The sequence below is a fragment of the Triturus cristatus genome, chromosome 2_2 (genome assembly GCF_964204655.1).
Source record: "Triturus cristatus chromosome 2_2, aTriCri1.1, whole genome shotgun sequence".
NCBI classification, from domain to species: domain Eukaryota; kingdom Metazoa; phylum Chordata; class Amphibia; order Caudata; family Salamandridae; genus Triturus; species Triturus cristatus.
Genome location: NC_140582.1, coordinates 1,037,309,784 through 1,037,332,747, shown reverse-complemented (window position 1 = coordinate 1,037,332,747; position 22,964 = coordinate 1,037,309,784). Strand labels below are relative to the sequence as shown.

Genomic DNA, 22,964 nt, shown 5'->3' with positions numbered 1-22,964 from the left:
CAGTGCTCCACATCAAATAGTATTTTGCTTGCCAGAGAGCTCCTCATACTGTGTCAGCACTGGAGAAGGCATCTTTTTCAGACATTCTGTAGGTATTTTCGCCACCACTAGATGGTGCCCTAAGGCTGAGGCCTTCCTTTGCGTACAGCAGCGCTGGACCTGATTAATCCAACACCTGCTGCTCCCCAATGTCTAGCTCCACTGGCCAAGATATCATTTAGAGAGACAAAGGCTAGGCACTGTGATTACTTGAATCCGAGTCCTGTGGTTTTTCACTTACAATTCTATTAGCCTTATTCCCTTCTATCCTGAAGGTGAAAGTATCTCATCTTAATTTCAGCCAGAACAGCCCTTTGTTTTTCTCTGTCTTGTGTAACCATGGTGTGTTTTTTACTTTAGACTCAACGGAATACGCGAACCACTTGCAAGAGGCAATCGTCCCCATCCTGCCTGATAATAAATGCAGTAGCCCGGAGGTGTATGGGAGTGAAATCACCGACAACATGTTCTGTGCAGGCTACACTGATTGCAGAATCGATGCTTGCCAGGTGAGCTGTGAATGTGGCTGATTACATTCCTTCCTTCATGTATTTTAAAAAGCATCTTCATCTAATGTTTCATCAGAAATGCAGACGAGAAGGGCAACTCACCAGTTGCCTAGTATAATATTTAGTTTGAAAATAAAACTTTTCCAGGTAACTCCTCAAACGTAAGTCAGAGGCAGATTTCCAGGCATAAACCCGGAAAGATTTGGTAAATACATTTTTTGCCTGCCCAGCACGTGTATATTTTCAAATGCGGGTAAATATTTAGCTTTTACACCTGGGTTTTACGGAAGTAACATATCTGACCATTTCGGGATTGGGAAGGGGTCGGAAAGTGCAATACCTACAAATATGTAAATTTGTGGGTGATTATAAATTTCCTGGACATTTCAACTGTAGAACGCCCACTACCCACCGTCCTGAGGAGGCTTGCTGACATAGGTAAATCATTTTAAGAGTGCAAAACGAGCACCTGTGAATTTCGTAAAAATATGTTTCGCATTGTATATGGATTTTTTACATTATCAGAAATGATGGCTACATATCAAAATGGCTACATTTGCTTTCTCTAAATGCATCTAATCAATCGTTTGTAATTGCTCCAAGAGGGTCGCTGGTTATCTGTCTTTATATTTCCAGATTCACAAAACCTTTACACTTTGGGTGGGCCTGAGTAGTTGTAGGTGTGCGTTTTGTATGAGAAGGGAGTCGCTAGCAGTAGCGGCTCGTGGAGGGAGTGCTGCGGGGCGGTGGGCGGGGCGGGGTAAGGGCACGGTTGGGGGTAGTAAACTATGGCATACGGTCAAACAGATTTAAGTAACTAACTAAATAAATAAAACAAATTTCGTTGTGCGCTCTGCATCGCATTTGGCAATGCAGCGCGCGCAATGTAATTCGTTTTATTTATTTATTTAGTTACTTAACTCTGTTCGGCCATATGTCATAGTTTACTACCGCAAACACAATAATTGATGGACAGAATGCAGAACAATGTCATACATCCACCCCAGTACAGAGATCTGGGCCTAAATCCATCGTTATTTTGCTCACCATGTCATTCCAATTTGAACCCAGCCATATGCAAATCAGTCTTGACCCTGTGCCTCATGGGAACAGTCCAGCCCGAACTGCCAAGCCAGGTCCTCCCTGGACTGGAAACAAGCATCCTAGGACCGGTTTCGGGGTTTCACCCCTCTTCAACTAGAATAGCTTGATTCCAGTGGCATGGAGAGCACGGGACTCACGTCTGAGCATACCCGTCCCACTCGGGATGACAAATGCAAAAACAACAATTGATGGACAGAATGCAGAACAATGTCATACATCCACCCCAGTACAGAGATCTGGGCCTAAAGGGAAGACATGGCTTGGCGGGGTGGACTGTTCCCATGAGGCACAGGGTCAGACTAATTTGCATATGGCCATGTCTGAACTGGGGTGGCAGAGTGGGCTAAAGAATGGTGATGGATTAAACCCAGATCAGTTGACTGGGGGTGAGTGCTTGCAATGTTCAACACTCCGTCCATCATTCCCTTTGGTTTTGTTTTGTTCGCCATAAGTTGGCAGGGTATGCTCAGACGTGAGTCCCTTGCTCACTTTGCCACTGGATTCAAGTAAGCCTGGCTGAAGACGGCTGAAATGCCAGAAACCGGTCCTAGGAAGCTTGCTTCCGGTCCAGGGAAGACATGGCTTGGCAGTTCGGGCTGGACTGTTCCCATGAGGCACAGGGTCAGACTGATTTGCATATGGCCATGTCTGAACTGGGGTGGCAGAGTGGACTAAAGAACGGTGATGGATTAAACCCAGATCAGTTGACTGGGGGTGAGTGCTTGCAATGTTCAACACTCCGTCCATCATTCCCTTTGGTTTTGCGTAGTTTACTACCCCCACCCTGCCCCTCCCCCGCCTCACCGCCCCGCAGCACTCCCTCCACGAACCGCTACTGGAGTCAAATTGACCTCCTATTTTATGGGGAGGAGTAGGATAAAAAAAAAAGCTCAGCAGGAAAAAATCTTTTTCCCTGTTGAGTACAAAGTAGAAAATAATAACATATAAATCGATTGTTTTCAATAACGCTAGTTTATATTAGTTTATACAACATTTACCATCCTCCTGGAGATCACGAGGAATTTGTGTACTAAGTGAAAGAATTTCTAACTGATCCGGTTTCTTTATTTTCTGCAGGATATATGGGATAAACTACCCCCTGCAATATTTCATGAGGATATTGCATGTCACTAAGGAGTTCCGTGACCATATGCACCTCGTTCTGCTATATGGTCATGGAACTTCTTGATGATCCGCAATATCCTCATAATATATGGTATTATTCCTTATAATATACATGGTCACACCAGCAACCTTCCCACAAACCGCTTAATTAATTGGTATCTTGCTCTTTCAAGTTCATTGCAGACAAGAGCAATAAAACAGAACATGCATTGCAAATTAAACACACCAAAAAGCAAATTGCAAAAAAGATATTAGAATCAGTTTACTCCAAGACAGGTTTAAATGCTGTGGCTTCGAATGTATATAAACATGCTAATATTCTATATTTCTGCAATGACTATTCTGTGAAACAAATCACTGATCACTTTTTCTTTTTAGAAAAATATATCAGAAGAAGGAAACACTAGTTGCCAGTCTACTTCTATAAACTGCAGCTGTAATTATGCTCCATGAACTGCCTTTCATCCTGGCTACTGACTCTGATAGCGGGCACCGTGACGTCCGAACTCTAATGAAATAAGTTATTACAAATGAGCAGCAAGGAGACCTCACAAATGGACTGTCACGAAGAAACTAGAGATTAGCTTTTATACACGGATTTCAGGCGCCCATTTATTATAATATAGCTTCTCAAGCAAAGGGATTGGTATTGTCTGTAACATGAGCAGACAGGTTCCTATGTATCTTTTGGCACTTTCTAGGGAAAACCGTCAACTGTGGGGTCAAGAGACCTTGGTTTATATCGGGGTTCCCCAATGTCGGTCCTGAGGGGCCAGATCAATGCCAGATTTTAAGATAAATACATTTATCTGAATGTGGATATGCTAAAAATCTTGCATGGATCCGAATCTCCAGGACCGACTTTGGAGAACCCTGGTTTATATCACAGACTCCAAGCACATGCTGGAGGCTTGCCCTGCACTCAGAAGACTGTCTTTGGGATGGAAGCCCCTAAGCAACCTCGTTCTATCTGTGGCAGTAGAAATAGGGCAGCATCAGCATTAAACTCCCAAGATTGCAGCAGCAGGCAGAATCGCTATGGTCCTGGCATGGACTGTCTGTAATCAGGGTGAGCACAGGCTGAGAGTCTGCTGATAACTTATGACCTTTCTATTCGTAATCAAAGGGCAGGTGTTTGGCTCTGCTCCTGCATTTGACTCGTCTTTGCCGTGAGGCCAATGTGAAAGACACAATGACTTAGAGAGACACAGGAAGACGTCATGGGCATGACCAGATGGGACGGATGGTAAATGCAGACCTATCCTTTTCTCCAAGTGCAGAATGTGGTTGGCCTTGTCTCCATAGGAGAGAGGGCCAGGCTTGGGCACAGCGGAGGATTGAGAAAGGCAGACCAGGCACCGTCTTCATGGTGGAGGTAGAGGAAGAATGGTGGCTGGATAGGGTGAGTGACCTGTGCTTGACAGCAAAGCCGCAATGTGAAGAGAGTTTTAATATGCTGCTATGTGTTATGTACTAGCTACATTTTGTGCTCACATGAGCAGCCAGACTCTGCAGCCAAACAACTGACAAGCGTTCCCCCAGCAAATCTCAAGAGAGTGTACCTCCCATCACAAATAAAAAAATTGAAATCGCAATGCTGATGGTCTCCATTATATTGTGATCTACGACGGCCGTGTCATCACATGTAAGCCATCTTACATAGGGGGATTCCCCATGCAATCTACTGAGGTTCACTGGCTGGGACGTTTCAGTAATCTGTAGTTTTACTTGCTTTGGGCTGAGCTCTCATCCACTGCCACTGTCATCCTGCTCCTCTGATGTGTCCGACTGGGAAATGGATTCTTTTCGTAATCACTACTGAAAAAATTTAATAATCCACGAAAAACCTTGCATCATCACTGACATTCCATACTTCCAAAATCTGTGGCAGTGGCGGCCGGCCGGCACAGGTAAGAGCCGTGGGCAGAGTGGGGGCAGGGCGGAGGGAGAAGTTGACAGACAACGAGATAGGTCAAATGAAATAAATAAAGCCACTTACCTTGCGCACTCCATATCACCAAGAGCAAGGTAAGTGCTTTTATTGATTTTTTTATTTCATTTTTAGGTCTCGCTGAGCCAGCGCATGCGCTGCTCTGCAATAAATTTAGTGAGTTGCTTTTTGAAAGTGCTATCAGAGGCTTTTGCTGGCCTCAAGCTTGCGTTCACGCGTGCGTGCACGCGCGCAGCCGCCATGTGGGTTTCTGTCAAGGCTCATTAAGCCTTGCGTGCCTATCTCTTGGAATCTCTTTGAAAATTCCGTGTGCCTTCTCCTCGTGTTATCTGTGCCTCTCCTCCTGTTATCCCTGGCGCGAGCGGCACCCCGCCACTAGTCCATGATAAGATCCTTCGGTGCTCGACCAGCGCCCTGACTCTTCGTCGTATTTTGTAATCAGACCACAGCTTACACACCCCCACCTACTGTTTTAATTATCTGGTCAGCTGCGCACTTGCTGTCGTGGTTGAAGATGTTTTGATGTATGGCCCTTCAGCTGGCAGCCGAGTGCTGTTTATTGTATGGACATCCTTTAATTTTCGTGAATCGATTAATTTCATCGGGTCGATCGTTCTCTGCAAGCCTGTGTCTGTTTATTCTGTGGTGCTCATATTAACTGTTGTCGTCGTTATTAGAATTCAGAGACAGTAGCTGTCTATAAGGTTGTTGCCTGATAGATTTACCATTGGCTACATCAATATGATATTGAGTCACTTTTGTTTTACCGCAGACGTGTAAATAATCAAGACAGCTCATTAATTAACCGCAGAATCATTTTTTTCCCACGTGCAACGTTTAGAATTGACAAGATAATGAGCCCATCAAAGTTACATTTTTGCGGCAGTGAGACTTTCGGAAGGTATTACATGCATTTTGGGACACTATAAGTCCCTTTCTGGAGGCTACACGTGCATTGATACCAAGTATGTGCCATCCAGAGAAAGTAGAGAAGGAAGATCGCAGAAATTCAATATTTTGCTTAGATTTTGGAGTGATGGATGACAAGGAGAAAGGGCTACTTTTGCACAATGCACATTTGCTTTATTGGGCGCCACATTGTACTGGAGGAGGATGTAGCACAGCGGCCAGAGCTGCCAACTCGGGAGCTGGAGACCTGCGTTCACGTCTCCGCATCGGTCCAACATCCAATCATTCTGGGTAAATCACTTAATCTTCCCGTGCCCAAAGAAAGCACCTGGATACCCTCACGGGTGATAAGCCACTCTATATAAATCTACAAACTTAATAACCTGGCAATTCACAAAAGCATTGTGATTACAGGAGGTAGGATTATAGACGTACTTCTTTACTTACCCTTAGCTATCTTTCTGAATCAGCCCCAAAATGTCCAACTCGCTATTAGTAACATTTCAAATAGGGCTCTGTCCTTTCTAATTGTACTAACTGTATGTGAACATTCTATGAATAGTCCCACTTTAGATGTTTTGGGGCCAATTCCCAAATATATTCAAGTGTAGTTTAGAGTACTTCATGCATACTGCTTTCCGTACTCTAAAATACCTTTATGATTAAGACCCAATTTGTTTAAAGAAAACATGTATATTTAAACAGTGTTAGTAGCTAGTTCCTTGTGCCTGTTATGAAACACTTTTTAAACATGTTTTTGACTTTTATGTCAACAAGCATTGATTTGTTAAAAGTTACAGTTTCCTGTCAGAGGCTGTGTGTTGCTCAAACAGCATACTATGTCACTAAAACAGCACCTGTGATTTGTAGGAAATGCTGCTTTTGCTTACATTTTTTAAGGGAATAACTGACGATGGAGACATAATGCGAAAAATTAACCGAAAGAGTGGGTAACAATAATTGACAACGCTGCAGCATACAACATATAATTATAATGTCGTCTGGCGACATCCCAAAATTTTCAAACAATACTCTCATAGGAGACCCTGGTATGTTTGATCTGCCTTGATCCATGTCTTGGTATTGGACATTACCAACAAAGTTGGTGCATACCTACCATAACTCTCCATTTTCATAGTGAATATAATGAACACCTACCGCCTATGTTAAAAGTTTTGATCAAGAAACTTCAGTTTTTGCAGCAACATAAAACAGGTTTCTATTAACACATATTAATCTAGTGATCTCTAATTGTGTGACAGCACTACACCGTAAAAGAAACAAGCATTTGGCAGAGCCAAAAGGTCTCGCCTTTGGGACCTTATAAGAGTTTAGTTATCCAGCACAATATCCTTGGTGCAACCACATCAACTGTTGCATGGCCAAACACTTATAAGGTCCCAAAGGCAAGACCTATTGGCTATGCCAATGCTTGTTCTTATCCCATCATGTGTCACTTCCCCCCCACACCGCACTTACTTGTGCCTGCCGTCACTGGTCGGTAGTATGGGCTGATCTAAAATGTGACTAATACTTTAAACAAGCAAAGGTCGAAGGGGATGAATCAAAATAATCAATGTCAGAATGGGGATGAAACGGATACTATCTCTGAATATTTTGTTGCATTGCCACAAGATATATGCATCAGAAATTGGGCTATTATTAGAGGAGGGTAAGTACCCATCTCAAATAATAACAAGAATCCTTGTTAGCGCGCATCCTTGAGTGACTAAATTAACCTGAGCTCAACCCCCTGGTAGATGTGGCACAGAGCAGACTGGCTGTAGCTGAACAAGATTGATAGCTTTTGCGCGAGGTCTAGCAGAATCAGATTTGCTGCTATGGAGAAGAACATAGTGGGGAGCACCCTGAATCTTTTGCCCAAAGGCAATCCATTTTCTCGGATCTGCTTGACAGGTTGGTCTCTGTTGCTCACTGGTTCTCAGAGCAAAAGATTTGTATGTCCTAGGTTTCAGGATTTCTTAGGAGGAGTATACTTTGTCACCATTTAAGGGTCCAGAATCTTGGGGACAGCACTTGAAGGTCAAGACTCCCTTCAGTAGAGTCCAGCAGCGGGGTGCTAGTCAGGCCCAGTTGGAACTGGCCGTCCTGCAGAAAGAAGACCTCTTAAAGATTGTTATGTGCCAGTAGCCTAAACAAGAGGTTAGTCTTCTGAAGCCGGTCAAGAAACCCCCAAAGGGAGGTAGAATAAAAAAGTGTAGGACAAAAGAAGTAGGGCTTGTATCCAAACCTCCCCCCTCTCTTAGGTCTTATTTTAAAATCATGGAGCAGGTGGCAGGCTCAGTAGGATTGGAGAAGGTCTCAGAGGAAGCGGAGTGTAATGATCATAGTGAACGACTGAGGTTGGACAATCAGTTTGCCCCTCTTTTAAATATCGGGGCAGAGAGTCTGGAAGAACATGTTATCAGCCCCACAAGAGTTTTGACTACCCCGCTGCAAAGTCCGTCTATGCCGATGGTACAACTTGTTCAGAGGGGGTGTACGGATAGTGAAGATGGGGCGAGGAGTGACGACAGCCCCCCGGCTGGGGTTCCCTTAGCGACTCAAGTGACGGATCTATTACTTGGCATGAGACAGGATATCCTGATTAGGTTTGAGACCTCTGAACACAATCAGAAAGAGATCCAAGTGAAATGTGCGATTTTGGAACAAAACATTGATGGAATAGCTCAGCGCACGGTAGCACTGGAGGAGGAGGTGAAGGTGTTGGGGGAGGTCACCAGTGTAAATGCGAAGGAAATAGCCGGCCTCAGAAAGGAGAATAAGTCCTTACAAGACGACCTGGAAAGGCTTGAGATACATGCTCGGCGCAATAATGTTCGTATTTTAGGGGTCTCCGAGAACGCAGAAGGATTGGACATTTAAGGCTACATATGTAAGCTATTGGGAGAATTGCTACCGGAAAGACTGGATATAGATTGGTAAAAAGAACTTCAGAGAGTACATAGAGACCCCTACAGGCTCCATCCAGGGAGAAAGGCTCCCAGAAGAATTTCGGTGAACTTTTTAACTTTTTCAGTGAAGGAGTTGGTGTTGGGGCGCGCATTGAAAGAACGGCAGTTAAAATTTGGAGATGTAACGTATCAGATCCGTTCTGATCTGGGGAAAAGGACTGCTCAGAGGCAGTGGGAACTTGGTTCTAAAATGAATGAATTACGCTCCAGGGGGGCTCAAGTACAAATGAAATTTCCTGCTATGCTTAAGATCATGTGGCAAAACAAAATGCATACTATTAGAGACTCCACGGAGGTCGATTGCCTGTTAAAATCGATGGGAAGCCCAGATTAGGGATTAAATGTATAGAGCACTATATATATAAATAGTTTAAGAAGTAACATGGGTAGTCACTATGTTATTTAGAGGTACGACATTATTGGGGAGTGCACCTTTGTTTAGTCTTTTTCTTTTTTTTTTACTTCACTCTCACATGGCGAGACCTCATAGGCTCTGCCGGTAGGATAGGATGGGGGTTCCCCGGGGGTGGGGGTGGGGGAGTACGGGTGGTTGGGAGCATGTGGGAGAAAAAATTAAAATATTGTCCTCATTCTGCTATATAGTTGCCGGTCCTTTTTTTAGGGAGTACTCATTTGTGGAATCTGTTAAATGTATAGTGGTAGCACACCAGATGAAGGATGTGGAAGGGATTGGTAGTAATTTGGTTCTAACGAGGGACAATTGAAAAATAATTTAGTGCACTTTATGTCCTGGAACGTGAATGGTCTGAGGTCTAAGAGAAAGGTAGCTTGTGTAATGGAATTTTTGAAGAGAACCGAGGCCAGTGTTATTCTGTTGCAAGAGACTCATTTGCGGAGGCATGAATGTATTGATGCCTTTAAGAAATGGGCCTGGGTTCAGGATATGTTTTGTTCAGATCAGAATTACAATACGAAGGGGGTAGCCATTCTTATTAGATGCAACAAGGGTATTATATTGGAAAGCCATCAGACAGACTCTTCTGGGAGATGGGCGGTGATTAAAATTAGGATACAAGGAACACCAGTAGTTGTGGCTAGCTATTATGGGCCAAACGAGGATAACCCTGATGCTTTGATTAAACTGGAATCATGCTTATTGTCCTCTAGCGCATCTGTGGTACTTGGAGGGGATTTTAACTTAGTTCTGGATAAAAGTTTAGACAGAACCTCCAAGGCTAAATATGTTACCATAGGTAAAACCATGACAGTTCTTAAAACTATGATCCGGGAGGTTAATTTAATCGATATATGGAGATTTAAGATGGGGAATAAGAGAGGATTTACTTTTTTTAGTAAAAAATACGGGCACCATTCACGGATTGATTATTTTTTATTAGATCGCGAGTTGGTGTCAGGGGTTGAAATGGTTAATCATGTACCCGCCATAATATCGGATCATTCTGCCGTTCTTTTATCATTGAATATTCCATATAAGAGGGGAGAAATCAGGTGGACGCTGGATAGGACGATTTTATCAGATGAGGGGGTTATAGTTAAATTGAAAGAAGAGGCAGTCGTTTTCTTCGAGGCTAATATAGGGTCGGCAAAATCTCAAATCGTGTGGGATGCCTTCAAGGCCTTTTTAAGATCTAATGGTACGGGTATTATGGTGGGTAAAAAACGTAGTTTGAGGCAACAAGAAGAACATTTTTTGGAAATTATTAAGAATAAAGAACAAGAGGTACAAAAAGCCTCACTTGAGTGCCCTAGTGTGGTGATCCCCCTTACAAAGCAATTAGAATTACTGCAAGCGGAATATCATGGAGCCCTTGATAAAATATTATTGGATAGATGGAGGGCTAGTAAATTACAGCATTTTGCATACGGGGAGAAGAGTGGTACACTACTGGCTTGGAAAGCAAAGACAGATAGAGCTCGAAATGTAATCAAAAGTCTCAGAGAGGAGGTGACGGGAGACATAGTTGACACCAATGCCAGTATAGGGCGGGAAATCTCGAGACATATGAGCCATCTCTATACTGAAGATATCTTTCCTGGGATGGGCAGTATTGAAGGTTTTTTCAAGGATATTGAAGTTCCGAATCTAAGTGAAGATCAGATGAGGGTGTTATCGGCTGAGATAACAGAAGAAGAGATTAGACAGCAGCTCAGGAAAATGGCGAGAGGCAAGGCCGCAGGGCCTGACGGCCTTCCAACTTAGATGTATCATTGCCTCTCGGATGAAGTAATACCTGTACTAAAAGAGTTGTTCAATCTAATTTTAAAAGATGGAGAAGACCCTCCATTAACCTGGGCAGAGGCAACAGTAACATTAATTTTAAAACCGAATAAGGACCCTATGTTGGCTGACTCATATGGGCCCATGTCTTTATTGAATACGGATTATAAAGTTTTTGCTGGGGTACTAGCTACGAGGATCGCCAAGGTTATTAAGTATATCATACACAATGACCAGAAAGGCTTTATTCCAGGGAGGCAGCTTACCAAACTAACTATTTTAATACTTGGATAGATGATCTGGCGAAGACATATAAACTGCCAGTGACTGTTGTAGCAGTAGATGCTGCCAAGACCTTTGACCAGGTACACTGGCCATATCTCTGGGAGGTCTTAAGGAGATTTGGATTTCCAAGTAATTTAATTAAAGCTGTCCAACTCCTGTATCGCTTACCTAGAGCAAGGGTGTTTGTAAATGGTGAATTGACTGATTGATTCAGTATTTCTTATGGAACTAGACAGGGATGTCCTTTATCTCCCCTTTTGTTTGATATGTATATTGAACCACTAGCTATATTGATTAGAAAGGATGCTGCTATTGTTCCATTTAGATATAGAAATTTTGAGATTAAGTTATCCCTTTATGCCGATGATCTTTTACTTTATACCCAGAACCCACAGGTGTCTATCCCCCTATTAATGACCAAAGCTGAACTATTCGGGAAAATTTCAGGATATAAGGTAAACATAAATAAAACCATAATTATGGAATGGAACCAACCTAAGCAACAGCCTTTGGCAAAATCGAGCATGCGCTATCTTGGCATTATTGTAACTCAGAATTTGACAGATGTTACCACGGTGAATTGGAAAAGGATTAGCCAGGAAGTAGGGAAGGCGCTGGTGAGATGGGCAAATTTACCATTGAATTTATATGGTAGAGTGAATCTTATCAAAAAGGTGATCTTGCCTAAAATTACTTTTTTGTTTAATTCTATTCCTTTTTTATTTGATAAAAGAGAGATAGCCAAGTTTCAGGGAAGGCTAGGCAGTTTTATTTGGGCCTCCAAGGGTACCCGCATATCATGGAAGAAACTAAGGAGGAGGTTGGAGAAGGGCGGGCTGGCCCATGTAGATCTGTTGATATATGGGTATGCTTTTTTCTTCAAGAATTGTCGGATGCTTTTAAGTAAAGTAGATAGCTATGCGGTAGGAACTCTTTTTGGAGTAATGCTTGGTGAACTGAGGGAGGGTCAAGATCAATTTTTGTTTAAGTTTGGGGACCCTAAATTTTTCAAAAAAGTAAGGTTGAAGATTTTATTGGAAATTTGAAATTATGGGTCCTAATTCAAAAGAAATTGGGAATCACTTATTATTCATCTAGGGCCCCGATTTGGGAATCCCCGGGACCCCTGAGTGTCTGGATGATTCCCTCAGTCTCCCCTTTAGGAACGCGGGAATTTCTTGTTGGGGTGACTTGAAGGTGGGAATTGAGCTGGTTGATTGGGTAACCTTGAATGCAATTACAGGAGTTCAACTTACCAGGTTCAAATATTATCAGCTTTCCGCATGGTGGGTGCGCCAAGAATGGAATGAAGCAGAGGATGATTCCTGGTTAGATCAAGCATTAAAAACTGGTACAGTCAAGAAGGAGGTAGCTTTGTGGTATAATATTTTGATCAAGGCTGAAGACGATTTAGATAGTGATCTACAGAAACTATGGGGAGGAGTTATCCCAAGTATCAATTTGAGGGAAACCTGGGAAGTTTCTTTTACCCTACTCAGGGAAATTGTCAAACCTGCATATCTGAAACGTAATCATCTTTTTACTGCGTATAGGGTATATTGGTCTCCAGTAAAATTAGAGAAATTTTCAGGGACTCATTATGTATGCCCAAAATGTAGAAATACCACTGCTGATGACTTTCATATGTTTTTGACATGTCCTTACATTGTGAATTTTTGGTCGGAGGTGTGTGAATTTATTACTGAAGTTATAGGTATTGTTGTGAGGGTAAGTCCTGTCCTGGTGTTTTTTGGAGTTTGGCAAAACAATGATATTGCGATTAGCAGGTTGGATGCAAGATTTATTTTTTATGTAATTCTTTTAGGGTGGCGGGAGATTTGTAAATTGTGGAAGTCGGATGCCCCTCCTCTTTCCCTGGATTGTAAAAGAAGCGTTATATATGTAAGTAAACAGGACTTGTTATGTGCAAGCAGCCGAGAGAAGGTATGGGTTAAGCTGGTGGACTGGTCGCAAAACCTGAGGTCCTATGATTAAGCCAATGTTTAGCCGTCGGTCCTGTTTCCTTCCATGCTACGGGCACTCCAGGGAAGGTTGGAAGCGGAAACGGCCTCCCTCTTGTGTGGAACGACTCTAACCTGGTTTGGATCACCAGAGAAGGATAAGAGTATTGCCAACAAGTGAACTGGCAGAATGAAGACTAAAAAAGAAAAAAAAAAAAAGAATATCAATGTCAAGAATATCGATTTGAAGGTAAGTAATATCGATTTTTAAAATATAGAAGTCATTAATATCGTTTGCAAAAATATAGTTGCTTAAAATATTGTTTTTTAATTAGTGTTATGTATTTTAGTATATATTTTAAATGTATGTGATGTAATTTTTTTGTATAAGTGTTTATGTTTTTTAATATACATGTTAAATTTTCAGCAGTTATTAAATTTAGTTTAAATAAATGTTGAGTTTTTTAGTCCCGTAGCGGGTTGTGGGTTTATTGGTAAAAAGGTGGGAAGCAATTTAATTATAATGAATTAATGATTATTTTTATTTAATAATATTTATTTATTTTTTTAATTGTGTTAATTGTGCTTTTAATTTTTTGGGGTAAATGTTATGTGTGGGGTGAGGGGGTTTATAGGGGTAAAGGGGGGGAAGTAATATATTTTTAATTAATTAATAATTAGTTGTTAGTTAATATTACTTAATTGATGATTAATTATGTTAATGGTGGAATTGGTTTTAGGTACTGGTTGTAGGGTTATGGGGTAAAGGGCGGGAAGTAATTTTTTAAAATTAATAATTAGTTGATAATATTAATTAATTAATTGATAATTAATTATGTTAATTGTTTCATTTTGTTTTTTAGATGTGGGTTGTGGGATTAAAGTAATAAAGGGTGGGAAGTAATGTATTTTTAATTAATTAATAATTAGTTGTTAACATGAATTAATTGATCATTATGATTGTATAATTTTTTTAGGTGTGGGTTGTGGGGCTATAGGGGTAATTGGTGGAAAGTAATTTATTTTAATTAATTAATAATTAGTTGATAATTAATATGAATTAATTCATCAACAATTATGTTAATTGTTTAATTAATTATATGTAGGTGTGGGGTTTGGCTTTATATGGGTAAAGGGTGGGGAGTAAATCATTTTTAATTACTTTATAATTAGTTGTTAAATATTATTAGTTATTTAATTGAACATTAATTTTAATCGTGTAGTTAATGTTTTTAAAGTTTAATTTTAGGTGTGGATTCTGGGCATTATAGGGGTGAAGAGTGGGAAGTTAATAAAGTTTAATGATTATACTTTGTTTTCTAGTTAATATTTGTTTAATATATATATATTTTTTAGAGTTTTATATAGCGTGAACTAGACCCGAGAAACCGGGTATTAGAGGGCTTTACATGAGCATCAGTTTTTGTTACAGAAGGACACATTCACGGGGATAATTGATAATTAATTAGGTTAATTGTGCAAATACATTTTGTTTTAGGTTTTAGATGTGGGTTTTGGGTTTTGTTAATTGTGTAAATAATTTTTTGTTAAATGTTACGAGTGTGTTGTGTGCTGAGTGGGGATTTATTGTTCGAAGTATATTAATTTTAATTAATGAATAATTAATATTTAGTCAATGAAAATTAGTTTGTTGATGAATGTTTATATTAATAGTGTAAATAATTTTTTAGGTGCAGGTTGTGTGTTTTGTAGTGTTATAGGGTGGGAAATAACTAAACTAAATGTATGTAATAAAAGGGGCAGATTCCGATCCGGGTCGGAAGGGCACCGAACACGATCCGGCCGGAAAAAGTACGCGTGTTTTCCAGCCGACTCGTACAGCTTCTACGAGCGAGCAAGTACGATGCGAGCTACGTGAGATTCACCGACCGAGTCGTTTCCGGGTCCGAACCGCTCCGTACGTCTCAGTCGGAAGCTAACCGTGGCGTGTAATGGATGCGATTAACAACCGAGCCAGTACGATGCACGCGTCGGGCAGCCTGTGCGAGCAGGAGTGTCCGGCTCGCCAAAGCTCCCGGAGTCGGATTTCGGGGGTCCGCGTCGGACCCCTTGACACCCGCAGCCCTACGACTCGAACACAGGGGGAGACCTATGGGTCTCCCCAACACAGGCATGTACGGCGTGGATGGCACCGACGCATACCCACTGTAGGGGGCCCACTTGTTCGAGACGCACCCATTCAGTCAATGGGAGCGCATGTACGCGTCGTACAACTGGCTCCCATTGACTTCTATGGGAGTCCGACCGAACCGAGTCCCTCAGCATACATGCGCATCGTACTCGCTCGGTCGGACTGTAGGGGTCCGGCTCGGTCGGAAAACACTCCGGATCCGACTCGGTCGGAGTGCTTTCTGACCCGGATTGGAATCGGACCCTAATGTTTTTGTTAATGAATAATTTCTAAGTAAAAATATTTATTTGTATGAAAATACAAATATTTAAATATTAAATATATTTTTATTTTATTTCTCAACATATTTATATATTTTTTTATTAACTTTGTTTTAAAAATAATTGTATTTTGTTGAAGATATTGGGCTTGATTCTGATCTCTCTGGGAAAGCCCTACGGCCGACTCGCACCCGTAGAGCTTTCCGACCGACTCGTGCTCCTGGGCTCTGGCCGACAGAATACGATGCGCTGCAGCACTGACGGACTCGAGTCGCTCAGAGCCCCATTGAATTCTATGGGAGCCTGGTGTGCATTGCGTGCATAGGCTCCTAAAGACAAAAACCGCATGTCTCTGACAAGGGCGCCCTCTGTCGCGGAGACTCCTCAGTCCTGCCTGCACCGTGCATGCATGTGTAGGGATCCTTGGGATCCCCCCCAGTGATCGAGTCATAGCGTCCTGGGTGAAAGGGGGCCCGCTACGGACCCCCAAAATCTGCTTCCAAGAGCCTTTTTGAGTCGGAGGGTCCGAGTCGATCCGGCTGCTCGACGCACGCATCATACTTGGTCCCTCGGGAATCGGACCTATTTCGCGTTGCTCGTTGATGAAGTCGGAGTCTTCCGGACGGTGTCGCTGACGGGTACGATTTGGTCGGAGAGCAAGGCTATCCTCGCATCGTACTTGCTCGCTCGTACAGCTGTAGGAGTCGTCCGGAAATCGCGCGTACGAGATGGAGTCGCTCTTGACGGATGCCGTCAGGAGCCCCTCCGACCGAGATCGGATTCGGGCCCATTGTGTTTTTTTTTAATGTTGAACAAACTGGAGTGGGAATAGTAAATTGTACCCCTCAGCTATCCAACACTTTCCCTACTGTTGCACTTTTTGGAGTGGGAATAGTCAATTTTACCCCTCTACAATACAACGTATTCTCTACTGTTGTACTGACTGGAGTGGAAATAGTAAGTTTTACCCCTCCGCTAGCCAACACTTTCCCACTGTTGCGCTCATTAGGGTGGGAATGGCAAATTTTACCCCTCCAGATCTAACACTTTCCCTACTGTTGTACTGACTGGAGTGGGAATAGTAAATTTTACCCCTTCCACTATCCAACACTTTCCCTACTGTTGCACTTGTTGGAGTGGGAATAGTACATTTTAGTCATCTGCAATTCAACACTTTCCCTACTGTTGTACTGACTGGAGTGGGAATAGTATATTTTACCCGCCCGCTATTCAACACTTTCCTAATGTTACACTCATTGGGATGGGAATAGTAAATTTTACCCCTCTGCAATCTAATACTTTCCCTACTGTTGTAATGATTGGAGTGGGAATAGTAAATATATCCCTTCACACACCAACAGTTTTGCTACTGTTGTACTGGCTGAAATGGGTACAGTAAATGTTGCTAATCCGCAATCCAATGCTTTTACTACTGTTGCATTTATTGAGGGAGATTTGTAAATTTTAACCAGATTTCCATTGTGTGGTGTGGGAGTAGTACATTTTACACATATAAATTTTAATAGTTTGCGTAGTTTAGTATAAATTGTAGTGGGAACAGTATATGTATTAAATTTAATATTTTATAAATTATGCTATGATATTATGTTTTTGTTTATTTAACATTATAATATTTGTAATTATTAATATTTTGAATATGTAAAAGAATTGTTGCTACATTTAGAGAATTTTACGTTGTTTAATTTTTTATTTAATTATGACGTTGAAAAAAAAGATTTTATGTAAATGGTATATATATGTATGTATTACCTACTGGCGGTCGCCAGTAGGTAGTTATAGTTAGGACCTATTTTCCATAGGAAATCCGCAACATTCTATTCCCAATAAGTCTGGCGCCGGTTGACGAATCCTCATGAAATTTTCCAAACTTTTTGGCCAGCTCGGCTCCGCTCCTACCCTGAACATTTTGTGGTGATTCGTCAAGCGGGGCCGAGAAAAAAGGGGGGTCCCAAAACACGTTTTCCCCATGCAATTTCCCATAGGACATGTTGTCGCAGCTACAGCCCGAACCGCTGAACGGAATGACACCAAATTTGGCAAAGAGGTAGTCCTCAGTTCAGACTCGTGCCTTTTGCATAAATGGTGTGAATCCGTTCAGTAGTTCCTGAGAAATTTAGAGTTAAAAGTACATAAATATCTATGGCCGGGGAGGATCCGCGGACCCTACCCGCACCGTGAGCGCACCCTCCCCGAACTGAGCGTGCACCCTCCCGATCGCGCGCTGAATGCTAATTGGCTGTCGAGTGTCTCTCTACATTCGAAACCAGGAACTGTTGGCAGCCATTTTCTGCCTCGGTAGAAGCGAGGCTGAAGAAGCAAGGGGAATAAGTGTGTAAAACATATAAAGGGGGCAGAGTGGAAATACTCTGACCCTCTAGAGGTGCTTAGGGGGTCCCAGAAGGACCCACTGGGGCCCCCTCTTTTTAAAAAAAAAACGGCGAAATGCGCACACGGTCGCGCATCCTATCGCGTTGGGTGCGCGGATCCACGGATTTTTTTAAAAATAAGACAAGAAATCATTGGTTGTATGACTACTTTGTACACTGAAAGGTAGGTTGTATATTTCTGTTTTTTAAAGGTATGATTCTTATTGGTTAACAAAAACAGATTGTAAGGAACATTATATATGATTAGCTAATATGTTTAAAAGTGAAGCACACTTCCTCTCTTGTGTAGGAACATTGTGTGCTGAACTTCTGACCTGTGTGCTTAGTGCAGTGTTCCAAGACCTGTTTCTATGGTAACAGGCAGAAGGCAGATTGGGGGAAGGGTTGAAATGTATTTCAGTTGGAAAGGGTTGAAATGTTTAACCAATAGAAATGTGTGTTTGCTTTTGAGTTTATGTGTGAAGGATTGTGATTTGATGTTTACATGAATATGTGTGGAAAATGAAAGGGAAACTTTTCCATTCTTTGTTTTTGCTGAGAGGTGCACAGTGCAGAGATTCTGTAAAAGAAAATATGGTGAGTGACTGCTATACTTCTTAATCTACAAAAGAACTTGAAAGATGAGTTATTTAATTGTGGAGGGATGTATGTAGACTATTTTGATTTTAATCAGACTAATGTATTTCTCCTGCTAAAGTGTAGGGAGTACTTTTTTTCTCTACAATCTTATTGACAGTGTGTGTGCATGTAGAAACAATTCTGTGATAAGCATTTGTGATTTTCATGTGTTTGCAGACAGACAACTGTGCGGTTTTTATATTTTTGTAGAATTAGAAACCAGTCATTGTTTATGAATTTGTGACATGAGTTATGTTATGTTTCTATACTAAAATGTAGTACTACTTCTAGATGAAGAAATGTGTTTTGGTATAGTGCAAGGGATAGTGTTGTTTGTCTAGAATCACACAGTGAGTATGTGTGCATTTGGGAACCACTGTGAGAGAAGCATTTGGTAACATTGTGTATTTGCTGACAGATAACTGTTTTAACCTGTCATGTTGTGAAGTTTTAGTAGCATTAGAAGACAGTTATGGCTTATGATTTGATTAAATGAGTCAGGCTTTGACAGAGAAGTGCAGTCCTGAAATATGTAGATTGTGTGCAGTTCCCTTACCACTTGCTTTGTAGTGAATGAGTTTTGGTAAACTCCTAGGGATAGTGGTGCTTGTCTAGAATCACAGTGTGAGTTAGTGTGTATTTGGGATCACTGTGAGAGAAGCATTTGGTGACATAATGTATTTGCTGATAGATAACTTTTTTAAAACCTGTCATGTTGTGAAGTTTTAGTAGCATTAGAATCCAGTCTTTGCTTATGCGTTGATTAAATGAGTCATGCTTTGACACTGATGTGCTGTACTTAAATATGTAGATTGTGTGCAGTACCATTAACTCTTCTAGACTAGTGAATGAGTTTTGGTAAACTCCTAGGATAGTGTTGATTGTCTAAAATCACACTGTGAGTCTGTGTGCATTTGGGTAAGGATTGTGAGAGAAGCATTTGGTAACATCGTGTATTTGCTGACAGATAACTGTTTTAAAACGGTCATGTTGTCAAGTTTTAGTAGCATTAGAAGCTAGTCTTTGCTTATGCATTGATAAAATGAGTCAGGGTTTGACACTAAGGTGCAGTACCATGTACTATTCACTTCACTGTGGCAGACCTGAAAATGTAAAGGTTTTACCTAAGCACTGTCCTAGAAGTAGTCTGATTATTTAGTCAGTTTCTAAGTACCAAATAGATTGCTTCAAATGTCTATGCAGTATGCATGTAGTGTTCTAACATACTATACACTTGTCTTTTACACCTTCAATTCCCTAGTCAGTATCCATACACTTCCAGGAAACACCCTGTCACTCCCTTTGCAGTCCTCTAGTGACCCATTCAACACCATGTACTAATCCATTCACTGTGCCAAAACCCAAACACTTATAAATTCACCAAGACACTCTCTTTCCAGTACTCTAATGATTCAGTCACTGCCTAAGTATTCATGCACTGAGCCAGGCCTTAGCACATGGACTTCTTCAAACCCCTATCCACTATGCATGCAGTCCTCTAACCACCTACACACTTGTCTTTCACACCTTCAATTCCCCAGTCAGTATCCATACAATCCAGCAAACACCCTGTCACTCCCCTTGCACTCCTCTAGTGACCTTATTAAGCATCATGTACTAATCCATTCACTGCGCCAAACCCTAATAAATTCACCCAGGCACTCTCCCTGCAGTACTCGATTCATTCAGTCAGTACCCAAGTACTCATCCAGTGACCCAGGCCTTAGTATATGGACTGCTTCAAACCCCTATCCACTATGCATGCAGTCCTCTAACCACCTACACAATTGTCTTTCACGCTTTCAATTTCCTAGTCAGTATCCATACAGTCCAGCAAACATCTTGTCACTGCCTTTGCACTCCTCTAGTGACCCATTCAGTACCAAGTACTAATCCATTCCCTGTGCGAAAAGCCTAGCATTTATAAATTCACCTAGGCACTCTCCTTGCTGTACTCTAATCATTCAGTCAGTACCCAAGTAGTCATGCAGTGAGCCAGGCCTTAGCACATGGACTGCTTTAAATGCCTATGCAGTATGGATGCAGTCCTCTAATCACCTACACAGTTGTGTTTCACACCTTCAATTCCCTAGTTAGTATTCATACTCTTCTAGCAAACACCCTGTCACTCACCCAGTGTGTCTCCTTATAGTACTGGAATCATTTACAGCCTCATGCATCAAGCCAAAATCCAGTCGGTAAAATACCGATTCGCTAATAGCTCCCGGTATTGAGTTAAAAATACCCAATCCCAATGCATCAACCTAAAAGCAAAAATAGCTATTTAAGGAATCCTTAAATAGCGATTCCTTAAATAGCAATAGCATTTAAGGAATCCCAAATTGAGATTCCTTAATTTAAGGAATCTCAATTTGGGATTCCTTAAATGCAATGCATGAAAGTTAAAAAATTAGCGAATTCGCTAATAGGGGGAGCAAATTACCATGAAGATGAACTGCATGGTAATTTGCTAAAAGTTTGAAAAATGCACTTTTGTGCATTTTTCAAAGTTTCATGTTGCGCACACACATGCCCTTAGAGCATGTGTGTGTGCAACATATGTGCACATATCAATTTCAGGGGTGCAATAGGGTGTCATTTTGACACCCTTGCACCCTTGAAATTGCATGAGCAATTTGCGAGAACCTACTGGTACTCGCTATTTGCTCATGCAATCTCCAATTCATTCCTATGGGCCTGGAGGCCCATAGGAATGATTGGGATGGCATTCCTTAATTGCTACTCGCAATTTGCTAGTAGCAATTAAGGAAAGTTAAGGAATCGCTATTTGAATAGCGATTCCTACATGCATAGCCTTTTGCTATTCCTTATTAGCGAATCCTTATTTTTCGCTAATAAGGAATCGCAAATGCCAATGTTGATGCATATGCCCCTTAGTCAGTTAGCATGTAGAGTTTTAGTGAGGTAGGCTTTAGGGCATGAACTGCTTCAAAGTAGTAGGCACTATGCATGTAGTGTTTTAACCATCGTCACACTTGTGGTTCAGGGCCATAGTTTCTTAGTCAGTATTTATATAAAATGTGTTTGTACAGTAATGGAATAGTATAAATTTGAAAGTTATTAATATACATTTATTTGTGATTCTTTTTTACAGATACAGAACAGGAGTGTTTCTCATCTGTTTGCCCTCTTCTCGTGCAAGATTGTTTGGATGAAGGGTCCTTAGGTGTTTCATCATACTTTCTGTGCCGCATGAGTATATTAATAACTTTCAAATTTATACTATTCCATTACAGTAAAAACACATTTTATATAAAAACTGACTAAGAAACTATAGCCTTGAACCACAAGTGTGACTATCGTTAAAACAATACATGCATAGTGCCCCTCCCCCTGCCTCTCTCTAAAAAAGGCGGGTATTCTTTGGGAAAGAATTGGGGTGGTCCCATTGGAGGGTACATGGGAGGCCAACCAAATCCCATCTGAGGTCCTGAATGATAGGGGCGCATATATCCCCTAGACCAACCCCTCCCCCTGTATCTGGGTTGGTAGTCACTGTCACTACTCTCACTTCCCGAACTAGAGATGTCTTAATTCTGACGTGTTGGTTTCTTCTGTGTGTTTAGATGCTCTTTATTTTTCACATACTCGTCGTTTATATACGGATACACTTTTTCCCTGGAAAACTTCTTTAGATCTTTTTGTAGTTTTTGTACTTTAGAGTTGACCAGGTAGTCTTTGTATTCATTCACGATTTTATTTGTCTCTTCCAACTTCTTTTTGAACACTTAGATTTGTATTTGTGTTCTCAGATTATCCTCACTTGTTTGGATTTTAATCAAGAGTTCATCGGAATTTTTTTTGGCTGTATCTATAATAAGAATTAGCCAATCTCTGGAGCATCTCCAGGCAATCAACGACCAGTTCTTTCTAAAAGTAGCATCTTCAAGGAAGATTAGAGTTTCGTTGACTACAAGTCTAGATCGAGTAACCTCTTTCTATGTCGATGGGTTGCCGTGAATCATGGGAATCTGTGATACGACTTGGGAAAGAGCGGTGAGATGAGGTTTGTTGGCCCTTTATATGGAGGCTCAATACGTTATAACCTACGTAGACGGAGGACGTGTGAGGGGTTACTGGAGACAGTGTCTCTTTGGAGTAGTAAGTAGATACTACCTTAAGGGATTTTTCGAATCTATCACTGACTAAATTGGGGCCCAAGGGTATGCTGAATGCTACCATCGGTGAGACTTGAATCTGTTTGTAGAATAGAGGGAATATGCGTGAGAATGACGAGAAACATAGCTCTCTATACAAAGTCGAGTTTGAATGATGAGCAAGCGGGCGCATATAAGTAAATCTTTTTTTCGAGTAAAGAAGTATTCTACTAATAGTGTTGCCCTGTTTTCTCTACTTTATTCCCTGGGACACTTGATTGATCATACGCATTCAGAGTGTGACTACAAGAGCACCTCCCCTACAGTCCCGGGTTTAGAATAAAATCCGT

The 22,964-nt window shown here is 41.4% G+C and overlaps 1 protein-coding gene across 2 annotated transcripts in view; it reads left to right on the top strand.

Annotated features, from left to right (window-relative positions):
* Nucleotides 1–22,964, top strand: part of HGFAC (HGF activator) — an 882,006-nt gene that overhangs the window by 748,174 nt on the left and 110,868 nt on the right. For both annotated transcript variants that reach the window (XM_085642492.1, XM_085642493.1), the window contains one exon: nt 400–548. In XM_085642492.1, coding sequence (XP_085498618.1) covers nt 400–548 — 149 coding nt within the window. The remainder of the gene's footprint in view (nt 1–399; nt 549–22,964) is intronic.